At 46.2% G+C, this 18,521-nt stretch overlaps 2 protein-coding genes across 10 annotated transcripts in view; both read right to left on the reverse strand.

The window, feature by feature from the left end:
• Positions 1-10,178, reverse strand: part of SYNRG (synergin gamma) — a 37,232-nt gene extending 27,054 nt beyond the window's left edge. For 5 of the 8 annotated variants that reach the window (XM_042026438.1, XM_042026434.1, XM_042026433.1 and 2 more), the window contains exons 1-7: positions 10,093-10,178; positions 6,567-6,607; positions 5,126-5,244; positions 2,853-2,983; positions 2,419-2,524; positions 2,045-2,156; positions 611-901 (exon numbers count right to left, since the gene is read on the reverse strand). In XM_042026438.1, the coding sequence (XP_041882372.1) occupies positions 611-901; positions 2,045-2,156; positions 2,419-2,524; positions 2,853-2,983; positions 5,126-5,244; positions 6,567-6,607; positions 10,093-10,163 (871 nt within the window). In that variant the 5' untranslated portion in view covers positions 10,164-10,178. The remainder of the gene's footprint in view (positions 1-610; positions 902-2,044; positions 2,157-2,418; positions 2,525-2,852; positions 2,984-5,125; positions 5,245-6,566; positions 6,608-10,092) is intronic. The other 3 variants (XM_042026442.1, XM_042026440.1, XM_042026439.1) reach the window with 1 other exon arrangement.
• A 780-nt stretch (positions 10,179-10,958) lies between these two features.
• Positions 10,959-16,989, reverse strand: DDX52 (DExD-box helicase 52). Of its 2 annotated transcripts, none has more exons than XM_042026446.1 (15): positions 16,866-16,989; positions 16,490-16,718; positions 16,060-16,190; positions 15,674-15,859; positions 15,303-15,446; positions 14,469-14,580; positions 14,108-14,180; positions 13,813-14,016; positions 13,341-13,431; positions 13,038-13,160; positions 12,668-12,818; positions 12,336-12,411; positions 12,093-12,164; positions 11,883-11,975; positions 10,959-11,611 (listed from the first exon to the last, which is right to left on the reverse strand). In XM_042026446.1, exons 1-15 carry the CDS (start codon positions 16,950-16,952, stop codon positions 11,524-11,526), a joined length of 1,860 nt encoding a protein of 619 aa, XP_041882380.1. In that variant the 5' UTR covers positions 16,953-16,989; the 3' UTR covers positions 10,959-11,523. The 2 variants fall into 2 exon arrangements, with proteins under 2 accessions (XP_041882380.1, XP_041882381.1); XM_042026447.1 differs by having other exon boundaries at positions 11,582-11,611; positions 11,879-11,975.
• Positions 16,990-18,521: the final 1,532 nt, after the last annotated feature.

The following is an 18,521-nucleotide window of genomic DNA, read 5'->3' on the forward strand; positions in this document are numbered from 1 at the left end:
GAGATGATCAGCCCCAGCTCAGACCAACAGCACCACCCTCTTTGGACACTTTCAGAGCCCGATTCTGCCCTTTACTTACCACAAACACAACAAACTCAACAAGCAAAAAACAAGTAAGAGGAGGAAGACATGAAACTACTTCTGTATTAGGATTATTCCTGCATAATCATCCAGGCATCAGGAGCAGAAGTGGCCAGTATCTACTTACACATCTCCAAAATTCTTCATCTCACCAACATCCCCTCAGCCTCCAAGGGAGGAAGCACGCAAGTGCTCCACAGCAGCATAATCATTATTTCTTATACCACCATCTCCACTTTTTCTACCACACAGACTTAGGAAGATGCTAAAACACATGATTTAATTCACCTAAGATCAGGTACGTGTATATTTAGCAGTATTTGGATCTACACATGACTTGCTTTTACAGGCACTTCTCAGGGAAGGGAGAAGGGGACTTAAACCATCTTTTCCCATGGATCAGCAGGTTTCTGCTTAATTGCCTACATATTATTTCTTCCAGCCACACTAAAAAAAAACCCCAACAAAATAAGTCAAGACTCTGTGTAGCTCAGAAGGTGACATGTAAAAGAAGATACTTTAGAGTTACCTGTTTTATGGGTATTGGATGGAGATGCAGAGGTAGGAAAATAAGGAACCTGCCCAGTTGTACCATGCAGGGTGGATAACACTGGAGCCTGGGCTGGAGGGACAGGTTGGAGCACAGCCCTCTCTGAAAGCAGCTGCCCAGCCTCAGTGGCAGGATGGAAAGGCTGAGAGGTGGATTGAGGCACCACTTTGGGGGTTTCAACAGGGCCTTGCATAAAGTCACTAAATTCTTCATCATCGAGAAAAGCAGAATGGGAAACAGAAACAGCAGAATGGGATGGTGTGGGATGATCTGCAAATGGAATGAACACACAAGGCAAAGTGATGAGGAATAAGGGTCACGGGTGGGAATGTGGGGAAAGTGGTAAACACTGGGAATACACAGCAAATGGGTGAGCAGCAGCAGTGTGGAATGTGTGTGGTGACAGATGTGAAGGCTGTCATTGCCAGCGTAGCAAACACAAGGTAAAACTGAGCAGCCACTTCCAACCACGCATCTTCCCTCCCAGATTTTTAGGATGTAAACACTGAAACTTGGGTCCTAACACTGGCTGTGAAAATATTCTGTCTGTTTTTAGCACACAGGGTCAAAACAAATCCAGAGGTAATATTTCAAACTGGACATAATAGTGTCTGTCAGGGGCACATTCTCCCTCAAAGGAATGTTTTATCCACAGAAACTCAGCAATATATCATAAGATACAAAAGAAATGTCTGCTCATGTAGACAATTTTCTGCTTGATCCCTTCCAGTGTTACCCATTTTAACAAAACTGGTAAAGGACAGGCAAATCTAGAGACAAAAGGAACTTGTCAGAGACCACCTGTAACTGCAAAACTATCAAAGAGTAAATCCACAGCAGAGACACAAATTTTATATAGGAAAAAGCCCGCCTAGATAAGCTTTGTTTCAGGCCAGACACTTAAAAAACTACACCACAGACCATAAGAAATCTTAAGTGGCAATTGTTGCAAGTGTAATTACTGAGAACACAGAGGCTTGGTTTGACCATGCCCAGCGACACATCAGGCAGCTGTGACACCCACTCACGTCTTTCTACACTGTTTTGATCATTCTTAGCACTTAAATAGCACTTCTCCTCTTCAAAAGCACTCTGCAAAACATTAATTAATGCTTTGACTAGAAAAGAACAAACGCTTTATCAATTTCCTTGATGTTTCACATTTAGCACAGCACATTATGGTTTCTGTTAAAGATTCTAAGTCTTTTAATATAAAAAGGCTGATATCTAATATTTTACCCCCATACCCTGACCAAGCAGACAGCTGCTAGAATGACATTTGATTTTAAAAAACTGTTAATCCACTCATTTTGTACCACCAAATAAAAATACTTGTTGGAATTAGTTCCCCCTGCCGAGGATTTCGAATGTTGGAGTTTTATTTTCAGTTGGAAAATGAGGAAAATTACAAACCTGGCTTTTTTGGATGGGTTGCTGGTGTTGGGTGCATTTTAGCATCTCTAGAAAAGCCATCTAAGTTCCCTTTAATGGCTTCCAAAGCATCATCTCTGCTTTTTTCACCTGTCTGAAACACCACAGAAAACATTTTGAAAAATTCACAGAACAGTTCCGTTTTCTTTCAATACCCACGCTTCTTCAACACCAGAATTAACAATGCCTGCTGCTGGCAGAGTGGGTAAAGGACTGACTCTTCCAGAGGTTTTTCAAGCCATAATCTGGCATCTCACGCAATTCCCCACTGATTTGCTTGTTGAAAGAGACCCTCCCATTAAAAGCTATTAAAAAAACCTGAAGAAAGAAACACCCCACTCATTGTCAGGCCATACCTTCGGCTTCACACTGCTCAGGAGTCTCAGCTTTTGCTTCTGCTCTTCAAATTGCCGCCGTTTTCTCTCCTCCTCTAAGAATTTCTGCTGGTGCTCAAACCTCTTCCTGAAGGAAAACGATTTAAATATATATAGATATCTATAAATCATTTTTATGAGAATTTTCGTGGCAGGTTTGTGCTCGATTTCTCCATTTCTACTGTCTCAAATTCAGACAGTTTGGTGCACACGTTCCTGCTTCTTCTCAGACCTGGACAAGCACTACAGACTTCAGAGGCAATATTCAGCAATATTCTACGGCCCTAAATGGATCAGACTGCAGAGGCAGTGGAATATTCAGCAATATTCTACGGCCCTAAATGGATGCTGCTCCAGAGAAAGCACATCTCCCCCTTACAAAAGGATTCCCCAAGAGTCAGTGAAGCGTCACTTACTGCTGCTCCTCTGCAAACTGCTTCTGCATGTCCGGGGTGTACTGCGGGGCGGCCGGGCGCATTCCCAGGAACGAGGCCTGTCCCATGTAAGGCATTCCGGCCGCGGGCATCGGCCCTAAGGCCATGCCACCCTACAACCAAACAAACCATACAGCTCCAGGGTACTTTTTTTCAACTCCAGTGTGTATTATTTTTTTCCCCCCCACAGAAAAAGCCAAAGCACTGGCAATGCCAAGCTGCAAAGGGGGTCGAGCCCATAAAATTCAGCGTTAGGGAGTGCTGGAGGAGCAGCGGTGAGCAGAGAGCAGCTGCCTCAGTAGATGGCACTCTTCCTCTCCACAAGGATTCTCACTCCTCACAGCACTTGGGAAGTCACTGGCAAAAACCAGGCCTTCAAATCCATACAAGCTGCCCAAGAGCAGGAAGGCTACAGCCATCCTACACTGCTCAGTACAGGTTTTCTTGGAGTTTTTGGTTCCTACTCTAAGTGATTTCATAATGCTTTTATATTCTCTGCTGGAGGGCACACTCCTACCGACCATGGATGCAGGAAAATGTGGTCTAGTCATTTCCCAGGCATACCCAGGGAACCAACAATGTATGGCAAGAGCCAAGAGGAAGCTTGTCTGAATAAACTGTATCAGAAACATTTGCTGAGAAATATATTCTGGGACATTTAGAGCAGCAAAGCTGCCTAATATAGAAGGAGACAGAAAATAATTCACTTTTCTTACCATTCATTTTGCATTTGGTCTCAGAACACGTAGGAAGAGAACAAAAGCTGTTTATTATTTTTAGACCAGCTCTCATAAAAACATCTTCCTACTATAAATTTCGCCAAAATAACATAATAAATTCCAGGTGGGGGAGGGAAGGGAGTGTAAGGAGATGGCAAAACACCATAAATTCAATTTGTGACATAGCAATTTGGCTAGAAAGTCATGCAAAAACATTACATTTCAGCAAAGTGCAAATTTGTACATAAGCACATCTGGTGTGAAATAGAAAACAATAGATTAAAAGAGAGAAAACATAGTATTAACTGCTCATCTTTCATTCTTATTGCTCCATTAGCAACAGCAGCACTAAAGACAAAGTTAATTTAAGGAGAAAGAAAAATGAGACAAATATGGGAAGCTGGACACATGGGAAAACTGGTCAGATGAGAAAATACAGCACACTGAAGACACTCCCTCTCCCTAGAACAAGGTATTTAAAAGGACAGTTTATGATTTGTCACCTACACTTAGGAAACTTAATTGTGTCAATCCCAGCATGTGAGCTGCAAAGGGATGAAAAAATTCAGTGAAGTGGTCACAGCTCTGCACGGACTGCAGCCACTCAGAAAGGTCTCATTTTAAACAGTACACTATGCACCACCACAAAACCAAAGAAAAGAAGAAAAAGCACCAAGGAAAATTTAAAAGACGGGAGAGATCCACTGTGGGAGTTCTGAATTCTGATCAACTCCACACCAGCACTAACCCCACCTGGGAGCAGGTGGCATCTGGGAGCTTTCCAACACGTTGCTGATGCTGCTGTTCCCTTCCCTGCTCAGACCAGGCTGCTCTGATCACACTCAGGTGTCCCAACATGTACAGTGACATCAAAGTTCAGATTCTGACACCTCTGAGTGGGCTAAAACCTCCAAGTTACCTTAACTACTGCTGATGCTGTCCTTGCACTACACCCTCATCTCTCCTCCCCAACAGGGAGTAAGGTGGGCCAAACCCCCCCGCTCTCTATCCAGATCCCCAGAAAACTTGGAGAATTCTTGGAATCATTAGAAATATCTTCAGAGGGAATACTACAGAAGAGATGTCCCATGACAGACTAATACCCACACTTCAGCTCCCAGCCAAGTTCCACCCTCTTACCCCACTGCAGTTGTGAGAGGACCATGGCCCCAGCTGTCCCCCCTCAGCCACACCCAAGGCACCTCATGTCCTTGGACAGGAACTTCCCACAAGGGAATGCAGTGATAGGACAGAGGGAATGGCATTAACCTGAAGGAGGGCAGGGTTAGATGGGATATTAGGGAGAAATTCTTCCCTGTGAGGGTGGGGAGGCCCTGGCACAGGGTGCCCAGAGAGGTGGACTCCCCATCCCTGGAAGTGCTCAAGGGCAGGTTGGATGAGGTTTGGAGCAACCTGGGATGGTGGCAGGTGTCCCTGCCCATGGCAGGGGGTGCAATTGGATGAGTTTTAATGTCCCTTGCAACTCAAACCAGTCTGGGGTTCTGCAGTTTCAGCCTACATTTCATGGCCACACACCTGCATGGTCATGGGTCCAGGAGGCATCTGAGAGCCATAATTCATTCCCATCATCCCTGGCATATTGGTCTGCATGACAGGAACCATTGGGAATCCTTGCTGTTGCATAGGAATCATCCCTGCAATGAAACATCAAACAAGCTAAGTGCCCAGTTAATGTTAAAGCTTTTTTTCCCCCCTTCCCTAACCCTGCCTCCCCCATTTAATTATTCTTTTTTGTTCACTATACCAGCAAAGGAAAGTAAAAAACTGTGAGCTGTGCTGGGCTGTTCAAAAATAAAAATAATTAAATTTGCTACACTGCAGGCAGCCGCAGAATTTCCTTAGTTTAAACACTGGTCAGTCTATAGGGAAAAATGCAATAAGGCTTTTCAATAACTAAGCTGATGAATTCTCCCACCATCCTAAAGATTCTCTGTGGGCTTCTTCCCGTATGATTTTTGGAAGGGTCATTTCCAATTAAAAAGATTTAATTAACCAGGGTGACTGGTGCTGGTAATTCCCATTTCTCTAGAAACCAGCAGCTTCTGAAAATAAATCTTGGGAAATAAAGTCAACCTTTCACAAAGCAACTGCACGCTCTGACCTGGCTGGATAACTTGTCTGTAGGTCAATTAGCACACCTTAGGTTAATTAGCCCACTACAAGTGTTAGAATGGTAACAGTATTTGTCAGTAAAAGCTAAACTTGAACAAAACTGGACGAATCAAGCTGGAATGTGTTAATTCACTGCATAAAGCAAGTGGGTTATGTTTCAGTATCTTCCTAGCTCACATTTTGCTGTCTTGGGAGACAAACACTAACACACACTCGTTACCAGCACACCATGAGGTAATTATGCAAAATCACTCCAGGAGGGCATGACACAGGCAGAAATAGTCCATTAATCAGTACCTGAGATTTTAATAAAAAAAACTCTCCATTTTCCCCGTAAGTTCTCTGCATATTTTCCCCTAATTAAACAAATAGCACTGCATCAGGAATGAGAACAAAGGCAATTTAAGGTTGAGGCTTCTCCTATTGTATTAATACTTTCCACACAGGTTGTGACTCTCGTCCCAGGGTCTTGCTGTGCTTTGTAAATATTTACCAGGTCTTGCAAGACCCGCACAATATGGGTATACACAGCTGGGAGATGAAGCAGAGAGAGGTGAAATACCACACAAAATAACACCAGAATCTAAAAGGCAAATTCAGATTAAAAAGGGAGATGTAGTTTTCTGGATCTTTAATCTAGATTCTGGTGACACTGCTTCAACAACACACAGGAGGTTTTACCAACAGAGGGGTGAGGGTCATTTTAGCAGAGCTGAATTCAAGGGCAAAAACCAGCTATGGGTTCAATTAATAATCACACCTCTGAACATCACTGCAGACCTGGTTTAGGTCCAATTTATCTAAACAAAGTACTTTGTGCTCAAAAAGTGAAGTTGATACATACCTTGAGGGGGACCTAAACCACCTGCGACAGGAAACATGAAGCTGCAGGAGGAGAACAAGATTATGTGAAATTTTGTCATTTTAGTGCAAATATCCGTGATTGAAAATCTACCTCGACTTCCATGTCAGCACCATCCCTAGGAGCCTCCCACATTCTGGTCAGCACTTGCATCTGCTCCTGCAGGTCCCACGGAACCCCAACCCCATCACAGGGGAAAACGTTATCCCTCAGCGGGATCCCCAAGGCACCGGAGAGCCCCAGCAGCACTGTCAGCATTGTCACAGGCTGCAGAGCCAGGAAGAACAGATCTGATCCTCCCAGCAGCCCTGAGATGGCTTTGACTCATCCACATCACCCACAGGAGAGTTTCGGCACCCACACAGGTTGGGAACAGGTCAGTTTGTTGTGTAGGCTAAGCACAGAATGAATAAACATCTCCTCTTGGAAGTATCTGACTCAGCAGGACCATTAACTGCACCAGACAACACTTCTCTGCTGCTTAGGAACAGCTTTTCTGAAGAAAAATAAACTACCAAAAAAACCACATCACTTTTTGTCCCCTTTGAAACATCACGCATCACAAAATAATGGAGCTTCTATTTTCTCGGTTATCTAATTACAACAAAAATAGCACCTTGGAGAAAATATTCATTCATGTATCAAAGGTCAAGTGCACCTGGAGGAAGAACCATTAAAATTTCAACTAAAATCCTAATGGAAATTGCTAGCCCTCACTCTCAAACAGCTGCCAAACAGCAAAAAAGGACCTAGTTTAATATTCTCATTTGCAAGCAACTTGCAGAAACCCACGTCAGCAGCAATTTCCCAAACAAGAACCTCACTCAGTGTCCCAGGCAGTTATTACATCAAAGTGCAGTGGAAGAGAAACACACTTATAGATATTCAATGTTCAGTTCCGAGGGTGGATGTAAAAGAAATTGCCTAAGAATACAAGAGAAAATGCCATCAGAAATGGCTGCAGGAAGTCCTGAAAGCCAACCTGGTTTATAAATATAAAAGAGCTGTGTAATATGAGCACTAAGATAAAATAAGGAATTTAAATTATGCATTTATCCAGGAGCAAATTGCATCTCCCCACTGTACAGGCAGCGGGTCACACGGTCACCAAGACAACACATTTGCTTTTCACTTCATCATCCTGAAGCTTTCTTCAGCCCTGACCACTGCGTGCTGATTTCTCCTTCCACAACTATCACACACCTGTGCTTTCCAGTGAGTCCAGTCTTGCCATCCTCAATCCCCACCATCTGGAGTTCACTCTTTCAAGCACTGTACAGACTCACACACTCCAGCCCCAAACACGTGCAGGGCTTGGTTCTCACCACAGCCAAGGTCTGTTTAACTCAGTTCAGTCATATTAATCCAGTCCTTGGCATACAGTATCAACGTGAAAACAAACAGACTTACTTTAGTCAGAATGGTGAAATATTAAATGCAATTTCTACAGCTTTCCTAAGCACGTAGAAGTGTTCTAAGCCTCATGTTTCCCTTCTTGTTGGAGAACCTGGCCAACAAGAATTCTCCAAACCAGCAAATGCAATGTAAACTGAACGAGCATCGGGAGGTACCACTGCTTGTTGGAAGCAAGTAAAGGCCAAACTATTAAATATTTATCCTTTTCTACAGAGCTCCTGGTTTATTTATAAGTCTCTGCTGAAAAAATAAAAAGAAATAGTCAACAAAAAACCCCTCAGCTAATTAGAGGGCACTGGAAGACGAGCTAGTCCAAAGTAGCAAAGCGAGCTCCGGCAGCACAGCCCCGTACGTGCCGCTCGGATCCACCACAGATTCATTCCAGGATTCAGCTGTGCAACTGCCAGCACCAGCCACACTGGCAGGGCCACAAACCATTCCAGCTTCATTCCAGCAATGGGAATTTATCACTGAACTACTTTTTTGGAGATGCAAAAATGCAATCAGTGAAAGCAGCTGGTTCTCATGGCTGAGGGAGCCAGAGAAGGGACAGTCCTGTGTGAGACCGACTTGGGATACGCTGCACAGATACAATAAAGTGAAGGGAACAAAGTGACCACCCCACAACAGACCTCTTAAAGCAGTACTATAAATCCATTAATTCCTACTAAATGAGTATTTAAACTATGGAGCTTAAACATCAGAAGCCCCAAACCAACCAAGCAACAGCTTCAGCCAAAATGCAGGAGCACGGGGAGGAGCAACTCCTTTTCAAAATTGAAACTTCACTCCAACAGCTCCAAACCACACAGACCATCTTCCCATCTACAAGTGGATTTTTAAAACCCTGAATTCCCAAGCAGTACAACTCTATCAATGGAACAGACTGTCAAAGTATTTTTGAATGACAGAAATGCATAAAAACTGAAGTGATATAAGGCAAAAAACCCACACAGACACAGAACAGAATTTTCCTCTACCTCCAGCCTTTGTCCTCAAAGAAACCAAAATACTATCAATAGGAAATGGTGATTTGTAAATCCTTTTATTTTTCAGAACCTATATACTCAATAACCCTGACAAAACCGTGGGCTCTGGATATCCGAGACAACTCAATGAACTTAACTGTCAAATGCAAAATTTCCTCTGCCTCCCTAGAAGTAGGACAAGAGATAAACAGCACACAAGAGCCTACATGGAAAAAACATTACTCGAGTCTTCAAAGGTGGTGAAATCCAGTTTTTCAACCTTTCCAGAAACACAACAACATCTCTTTTGACACCGGTTCTTTCTCCCGACACGATTCCTCAGTCCTCCCTCTGGCCAAGGTGCCCTTTGTGAGAAGGAGGGGAAAAGGGAAGTCCCCAGGGAGGCCACAAACAGACCTGCCCGGCGGTGACAGGAACATCTACTGCTGCCGACACCCCCAAATCCTTCCCACCCCAATATCTGAGACTGCAGCTGCAGAGCCTGACGACAAGTGGGGTGCAACTGCCCGAGCCTGGACACACCGGGGAATCAGCTGGGCCCCCAAAAACGTGAATAAATCTCAGCGAAACGCAGAGCTGCCGTGGCTGCATCCCCCACAACACACCTGGGAACCCCCACCCCACTCAGGACCCCACGCACCGCATCCTGCCAGGGACCTCGGTGCTTCATCAGGACCACAGGTACTACATCTGCGACCCACACACCCTACCCAACACCCCACAAAGCTCACTTGACAACCCATGAACCCCATCTGGGACCCCCACCCAAGATCCCACGTACCTCACCTGAGACCCCATGTACCACACCTGCGACCCACACATCCCGGCCAGGACCCCATGTACCACACCTGAGACCCTACGTACTCAACCCGGGACCCCCACACCCCTGTCAGAAACCCCGCACGCCCCACCTGGGCCCCGACCCCTGTGCCCTCACATCCCACCTGCACCCCGAGCCCCCACCCCAGCCCTCTCACCGCCCTCCATCTCCCGCCATCTCTGCCCCTCCCCGCCTCCCCTCAGTTCCCCATCATCGCCCTCCGCCCCATCTGTCCCCTCCCTCTCCACAGCTCCTCGCCCGCTCCCCTTCCGTCGCCACCGACCTGGCTGCCCCGGCCGCTCCGCCGCCCGCCCCGCCGGCGCCCCCCGCGCCGGGCCCGGGCCGCAGCGCCATCTTCGCGCTCGGCCCCGCCGTCTGTCAGAGGAGCGGCGGCGGCGGCTTCCGGGGCCGGCCCGGGCAAGCACCGCCCCCGGCCCCGCCGCTGCCCGCTTCTGCAGCGCCTCGGTTCCTCCGTTCCGCTGCCCCGCCGATGCAGTCCCACGGAGCAGCAGCCCGACTCGATTCCTCCGTTCCGCAACCCCGCTGAGCCGCAGCGCCGAAGCGCCTCCGTGTCACGGCCCTACAACGCCCCGGCTCCACACCCACACAGCCGCTGGGTTCCTCGGCTCCGCAGCCCCGCGGTGCCCCGGGAGCGGCTTGGGAGGGGATGAGGGGCTCCGGCTTCCCCTCAGGAACGCCGGTTCCCTGCACCGAAAGCAGCGCTTTTCCGTAAAAAGGAAAAGAAAGTGCCACCCTTCCGCCCGACCTCCCCCAGGGGTGACCTGGGGACGTGTTACAAGAGCCCGGAGTGACAGGACAAGGGGGAATGGATTCACACTGACAGAGGGAGGGGTAAGTGGGATATTGGGAAGAAATTCCTCCCTGTGAGGCTGGTGAGGCCCTGGCAAAGGTTGCCCGGAGAAGCTGTGGCTGCCCCATCCAAACTAGATCAAACCAAGACAATCCTGTTCAGGAAATCTCCCTTAAAGGATTGTAGTTGCAAAGAAGCCATTCCTGCCTGACTGGAATTCTGACACAAGCCGGGTGGGCTGAGAATACGCTGGGCAGATGAAGAGAGAGAAAGCACACAGAGCTGGGCCTCTTTTGCCTGCAGACTTGTTCCATCGAGGCTGCACAGTCAGGCAGGTCTCTGAATTAGCATCTTATGACCTTGTTTATTCTGGTTTCAGGCTCAATTACAAAACAGTACAAAATTACTGGACATGTAAAGTATCAGTTGTTTCAAAATAGTTTTATAGAAGAAAAACAGTAGGAAGAGGAAGGCTTTACTTTCACATACAAGTGGCTTTTTTGAAGTGTCCAGGGAAGTCTCTGACAGCTGCATTTATCAAACCTGAGAGTAAACATTGTATGTTTTTTGTCTCTGAATCTCCTGAAAGTGTCTGACAAATGTATTGGGGCGGTCTGAACACAGACAATATTTTCAAGCAGCAGTACAAAACTGTGTGAAAGTAACACAATCTTATTCTCAGAAATACACGGCATTCATTGCACAAGCACATGCTCCAGCTTCTGTAAGAAGCATCCAGGAATTCTCTCCTGGCATTTCAGTAGAGACCTTCTATCATGTAAACCTTCACCCTCACCCCGAAGGGAATATAAGAAATGTTTTTCTCCCTTCACCATCGCTGCCATCTTCATTCTTCTGTTCCAGCACAGACAGAGGTGTCAGCCCCAGCTCACCAGTCTGAATTCAGCTTTCTGAAACAGTCTGTAATTTACTGCCCTTTTTGTCTTCTTTACCTTTCTTCTTTTCCTTAATATTTTCCTTTGTAGTTTTCCTACAAGAAACACATTGGAGATCAAGACACCTGAGCATAACCAGTGGCTTAAACTCAGCATGCTGTCACCTGACACATGGCACCACACAAGGCAAAATGCTGTCATTAATCCAATCTCCAGTAGACAGATACTGTCACTAAAACTTCATCACTAGTATCATTATGACTGGGTGGTTCATCCAAACAAGTTGTGTGTTACTTTGGTTAAACTTTCTGGGCTGTTTCTGGATAAACAGCATTGCTTACCTCCTCTTCAGAAAAACTTACTTACATTTTTCTTCTGCCTTTTTTCAAGAAGGACTTTGGGGTGGTACAAATGGATTCTCTTGTCAAAGGCTTCTTAATTAATTTCTTCTTTTGTTTGCTGAGAACAACATTTAGTGAAGAAAGATTAAATTACTAGAGATTCTAGTTCTAGAAACTACTAAAAGCTATTAAAAAGCACTAATTAAAAACTGGTAAACTGCTCAAATGAACATACCTCTGCAGTTTGGGCAAATGTTTTATGTATTCTGGCACAGGACAGCCAGCGCGCTGGATAACGTTGGCAATACTGGAAAGGAGAGAAGGGAAGAGATCAACTCCAGTGCACGGACAAGTGATAAATATTTTTTGTGGAAAACAGCAAACCAAACAAACTGGCTGGTTTGTTGTTGGTCTTTTGTCTTGTGGTGATTTTTTTTAAAGCAAGAAATAAAGACACTATTAATAAAAGACACATTACCTCCGTAATAAAGGTTTATCATCTTCTGTAAAGAAAGTGACTGCCTTTCCTCTGTGTCCTGCTCTTCCAGTACGACCTGTCAAATTTTGCAAAGAGATTTTACTTTAAACATCTCCCTTTATTCCTCCTCACAGCCCCAGCCTCCTGATGCATGTTCATATACTAAGCATACACCAAGCAGCCAATCCCCAAACCGTGCTCCTAGTGAATGAAAGCACAGCTGTGTCTGAAACACCTACATAAGATTCACAGATTACTGACAAAAACAGGAGCATCTACAATAAATACCTCAGAAATGGGAAAAAGGAGGTGATTTGTGAGCCATCCCTCACCTATCCTGTGGATGTATTCCACTGCACTCGTTGGCAAATCGTAATTGATGACCATATTCACACCTTTGAAGTCAATCCCTCGAGCCAGTAATGCCGAGCAGATGAGCACCCAGATCTTCCCAGCTCTGAAACTCTGCACTACTTTGTCTCTCTAGGAAAAAGAACAGAAAAGATATTTGGAAACAGCCCAAAAAACAATTTGAGAAAGGAGGTGAACTTGTTTCGTTAAAGTTGTCGTGATGTTAAGGAATAAAACTAAACCTCTGAACAAAAACCCACAGGAATTTGCTGCCAGGGTTACCTGGAGTTACACTCTTGCTTTTACCTTTCTTTCTAAAGCATTTCTTGAACAGAAATAAAATCCTCCTACCTGCTGCTGAGTCTTGTCTGCGTGGATGACATCCACATTGATGCCTTCATAAATAAGCTCATGGAAAAGCTCTTTAGCCCTCTCAATAGACTGTACAAAAACAAGGACTGGAGGAGCGAAACCCTGCAAAAGAGTAAATTTATCTCAGGTTCCAAAGTCCTTTTCTGTGCAGAATCTGAGACACAGCAGACTTGGGCAATGGTTTGTGTGTCACAGAGAAGTGTTTGACCTGGGAAATTGGGAGTCCCTGACAGAACACAGCTCAGTTCAGCAGGAAGAACATGCTCAGTCTCTCCAAAATACCTTTTTAACAAGCTCTCTCATTGCTGTTAGTTTTCCTGTCTCAGATCCAACAAACAGCAGCTCTTGTTCTACTGTCTCTGCTGCAGAGTTTCTGAAACCAAAAATCCAACAGACAGACTTCCATGGTTTTTATATACATTAACAAATAAGTATCCTATATATTAATAAGTATATATAATATATATAACCCCCATAAAAATATTACCTGGTGAATGAGAAATACTTCACAACAAAACCTATTTCACCAGTGCATGTTCCTAAGCTTGATGTTTATTTGATGATAAAGTAATTGGCAAAGCAAAAGAACACTTTATTCAACACACGAGAAAGATCTACGTGCCTACACAATTTTTTTCTGGAGACAACCAACCTGCAGTGCTGACTAACAACAGCCACAAAACCAAGCAGGCTGATGATGCAAAGAAAGCAATTTCGCAGGAAATAGAAAAATAAAAAAGCAGAAAACACCTGCCTTGCTCCAACAGAAACCAAGACAACGCTGTCCAGGTTGAGCTTACACCACTCCTCCACGTCGTGGGCGAAGGTAGCGCTGAACAGGGCCCTCCTGACCAGGTGCGAGGTACATGCCAGGAAGATGGAGGCCAGCTGGTCCCGGAACCCCGACTTCCCATCCTCAAACAGCTTGTCTGACTCGTCCACCACCAGCCACTCCACGCTAGGAACAGGAGGTTTGCTTTTCAGGAGAGCCACTGGGGGAGAAGTGTCACTTTTGAGTGGCAAAGCACATTTGAAACAGACTCTCATACCTGCTCAAGTCTATTGCTGGAGGATCTTCTTTCAGCAAATAAATGAGTCTGTTGGGAGTAGTAACCAGTATGTCTAGTAAAAGAAAAGGAAAGAAGCAAAATGTCAAAAAAGATACAAAATAAACCCAACAAACAGAGCCCTGAGAAACACCAGTTCCAACCCAATCTGCCAGAGATACAGTTTAGCAGAGTCCATGTCAGGCTCACTTCCCATTTCTTCCCTGCCACTCTTTGAGTGTTGCACAACAGACTGCACACCCTGAGTGGCATTAACCATCTCTTTAAAACCACACAGCCCAGAGAGAAAGGTCAGTGACATTTTTTAAATTTTTAGAAACACTTCAGTCCTTAAAACAGTTACCAAATTTCTTGGAAGACTTGGGCCCAAACTTCTTGGCTGCCTCCACTGCCTTGTGGATCATGTGGATTCTGAAGCCTGTGCCCTCTGCCAGCTTCACCAGCTCCCGGTGGGTCTGAAAAGACAGCAGAGATTGGATTTTCAAACTGAGCTGATGAGCTTTTCTAACCAAAACACTGCTGACAATCATGGAATCGTGGAATGGTTTGGGTTGGAAGGGTCCTTAAGGCTAATCTCATTCCACCCTTGCCATGGGCAGGGACACCTTCCAGGGATGGGGCAGCCACAACTTCTCCGGGCAACCTAATCCTGAAGACAGAGCTTCAACCACCACCCTGATTTCAGTGTTAAGAGAAAGCTCTCTGGTTTCCTTAGCATAATAAAATGCAACTCTCTAACAGGCATTACTCACTTCACTACCATATGTGGCTCCCTCTCTCGCATGAATAAAAACTGCCCAAAGGTGCCATTTTTATTCCATTTTAATAACACAGCTTTGTTATAAAGTTACTCCTTGAAATTCTGAGTTTGGGACAAACAGATAAACCTCTCGTAGCAATCTCAAGTAGGAAAGGAGGTTTTAAGAGCACCTGAGCATTGGGCAGTTTAAAATATGATCAAAGAACCTCGAGCCTCTAATCTAATCATTTAGATTAGACCCAGATAATAGATATGCACCTACTTCACAGAAGTCAAAAGACTTGAAAGACACATTTAAATTAGCTTTTTCTGCTATGTGAGGGCAATAAAGGAAAAAAATATTTACTGAGCTGCTATTTTGCTGATGCAGAGTGAAAATACTGAAGTACATCAGTGCGAGATTCCCTCAACACACACCTGGCTGGCAAGTTCTCGGGTGGGTGATATGATCAGAGCCCTGAATCCTTTGTTCCTGGGTTGTTTCAGATGTGTTAAGAGAGGGATACAAAATGCCAGTGTTTTTCCAGACCCAGTAGGAGCTGAAGCCAGAAGCTCCCGACCCTGTAAGAAAATACAAAGGGGTTACATTCCAGTAGAAAAAAAAAATGAGTAAAAATCACATTCCCATCAATATCAATGCTGCAAACTGACCCAAAATACCTGAGGATGAGGAAAATTGTAATGGCCAAGCTTTCAACTCTGATGCAGTTGATTCAGCTTTAAAACTGCCACAAACGCAGCCATGGCCCCAGATTTTGGCAGAATCCCTGAAATCCCAGAGAACTTACATGCAGCATGACGGGAATTGCCTGCATCTGGATGGGCGTTGGGACATGGAAGCCTGCAGCTTGGACATTCTCCATGATTTTAGGGTGGACTTTGTACTCCTTCTGAAGCTGATCAAAGGTGGCAATGGGGTCAGGGAGATCTGTTCCCTGAATGTTGATCCTGTGCTGGTTCCTGAAGCGATTTATCTACAAGGCAAAAGACACACTCCTTCTTTTTAACTTAACACCATAAAACTCACCACATATGGATTCACCTCCTGATTCTTTCCCCCACACTCAGTCACCCTCCTTCCAAGAAGAATCACCACAAAAAACCCTCAATTTTCAAATCAAACACCCACAGAACACCAGGAACTCGTTGCTGCATCAGAATTCCCTGGTCCCACCTTTTCTCTCCTCAAGCGTTCAAGCTTCTCTGCAGTAGGTTTTTTGTCTTTGGCATCTTCAAATTTTACTTCTAGAGAGGACGTCCACTTTATTCCATTGTTTTCTGACAGCTCTGGCATTGATACAGCTCCTGGAAGCCACAAACAAATTGAAATGTCCTTTAGTAAAATACAGACAGGCATTATTTGGAGACAAAAAAACCTCAGAACTTTTTTTCTCTCATTCTCAATAAAACGAATGAAGACTCCAGAAGGATGGCAACCACATGCCCAGGTCTCAACACTGAATCTTGGCCCAGTTATTAGATCAGCTCTGAGCCAGACCAGCCAAGGAACCCAGAACTGGATGAGCTTTAAGGTCCCTTCCAACCCAAACCACTCTGGGATTCTCTGATGATCCTGCCAGGGATACACATGTGTGTACAAATACCTCGTGTCTTTTTCTTTTTTCTTTTCCCTTCACTGCTTTCTGCCGTTCTTTTCCTCTTTCCTGCCACCTCTCCGTCGTTCTTCCCTGCTCCATCCTTCTGCTGCTTCACCTCCTCCTCAGCCCCTGCGAGCCCGCAGCCCTCCTCGGCAGACCCCTGAGGGGCTCCCTCCTTGTTCCCGAAGAAGTCGAGGCTCTCCAGCGAGACGCTGCCGCGGTTCCCTTTAACCACCTGCGGGACAACAGGGAAAAGGGTGAGACACCATCGCCAGGCCCCCGCTCCTCAGCGCCGCGGGCGGGTGGGACGGGGCTCCGGAGCCTGAACCGTGCAGGGGCCGGTCCCCGAGCCCTCCCCAGCCTCCCCTCGGTGTGCCCGCACCCCGAATCGCCGCGCGTCGCTCCCGAACCGCCGCACGTCGAAGCGAGCCCCGGCACCCAAGCGCCGGAACAGCTCATGGGTCTCCATGCTGCCGCGCTCCCAGCATCCCCCGCGCCGCCGCCGGAAACGGGGATCACTTCCGGCGCGGAGCGGCCGGGTACCATGGCAACCGCCCCGCGGGGGCGTCATGGCCGCTCGTTACCATGGCAACGGCGCGGTCAGGCTTCCCTAGGCCGCAGCGGGCCCGAGGCCACGGGAGATGCCGCAGAGGGAGGGGAACGGCTGTCGCGACAGCACGAGGGAGAATTCCTTCCCCCTGCGGGGCTGTGGATGCCTCCATGTGGTCCCTTTCAGCTCTACTGCAGTCCTGCAGTCTGGAAGGAAGCAGACAGGAGGATGTTGTTGCTGCCCTGTGCACAACCACTTTGCTTAATCCTTGATTTGTACTAATACAGTCCAGCCTCACAAGTGTGCCTGAAGAAACAAATGCTTAACGCCGTGGCAGGAGCAACCCAGCAACTGGCTGAGCTCCTCAGGGCATTCAAGAAAGTTTGCCCAGATTAAGATCAGAATTTATTTAATTGATGTATTTATTCATTATGATAAACGTGAGATCCAATAGCGCAGGTAAATCTAGTACTCTCTATCAGATAAAACAATACAGATTTTTCCTGGTTGTTCTTGAAGGAAAACAAACAGAAATCTAATTAGCAGCAACAAAAACTGATGTAATAAAAGTCTCAAAGGCTAGAGATATACATTGCTGAAATCCAAGAGCTCTAAGACATATAGGTCATGGCTGTTCCTCCTGTAACATTCACTACTTTAATAACAAACTTGGAGATGAAAAATTGGGTAAACCTGATCCTCCCCTCTGCCATTCTCTCCCTGATACATAGTGCTTTTTCTTTGCCAAACTTTTAACTTCCCAGCAAATGGGTGGAAGCAGATCCAGGGACCTGGGTGCAGAGCACCACAACGGTGACAATTCCCTTTCTTATGTCCCCAGTGGTGTATTTACAGTGAATAAAGACTCAATTCCACATCCTTCGTGCAGTTCCCAGGCTGAGGCTCCTGCTTTTCTGCGGGGAGCAGTGACTAATGGTTGCTGCGAGAGGATGGGGAAGAATGTGGAGGCATTTGCGTAACAAAGAACTATAAATCATCTCCAATATCCATCACTCACCAAGGGATGCTGTTGGCAGATTCAAGAGTGAGGAAACAGGGAATATTCTCTTCATCGGTCAGCTGGGAAATCCTTTTGTGTCAGGAGTGAGGAGCTCTGCTTCCCAGGGCAGAAAGCCCTGTGCCGGGAGTGAGGGACCATGGAATATCCTGAGCTGGAAGGGATCATCCAGTCCAACCCCTGGCCCTGCACGGACACCCCAACAATCCCATCCTGTGCCTGAGAGCATTGTCCAAATGCTCCTGGAGCTCTGGCAGCCTTGGGGCTGTGACCATTCCTTGGGGAGCCTGTGACCACCCTCGGGAGCTACTGGGGTTCTTGTCACTCTGCTGCTCCTGCTCTGAGCAAGGTGACCTAAAGCCTCGCAGAGAAGGGCCGCTCTCAGGTGCCATCCGCAGAAACCCCACAAGGCAAAGGATGCCTCGATGTTCCCTGTCATTGATCCAAACCTCCTCAGAGCCTCCTCACGG

This window comes from Corvus kubaryi, unplaced genomic scaffold (genome assembly GCF_017639235.1).
Source record: "Corvus kubaryi isolate FWS band 111438036 unplaced genomic scaffold, C.kubaryi_AGA036_p1.0 37284, whole genome shotgun sequence".
NCBI classification, from domain to species: Eukaryota; Metazoa; Chordata; class Aves; order Passeriformes; family Corvidae; genus Corvus; species Corvus kubaryi.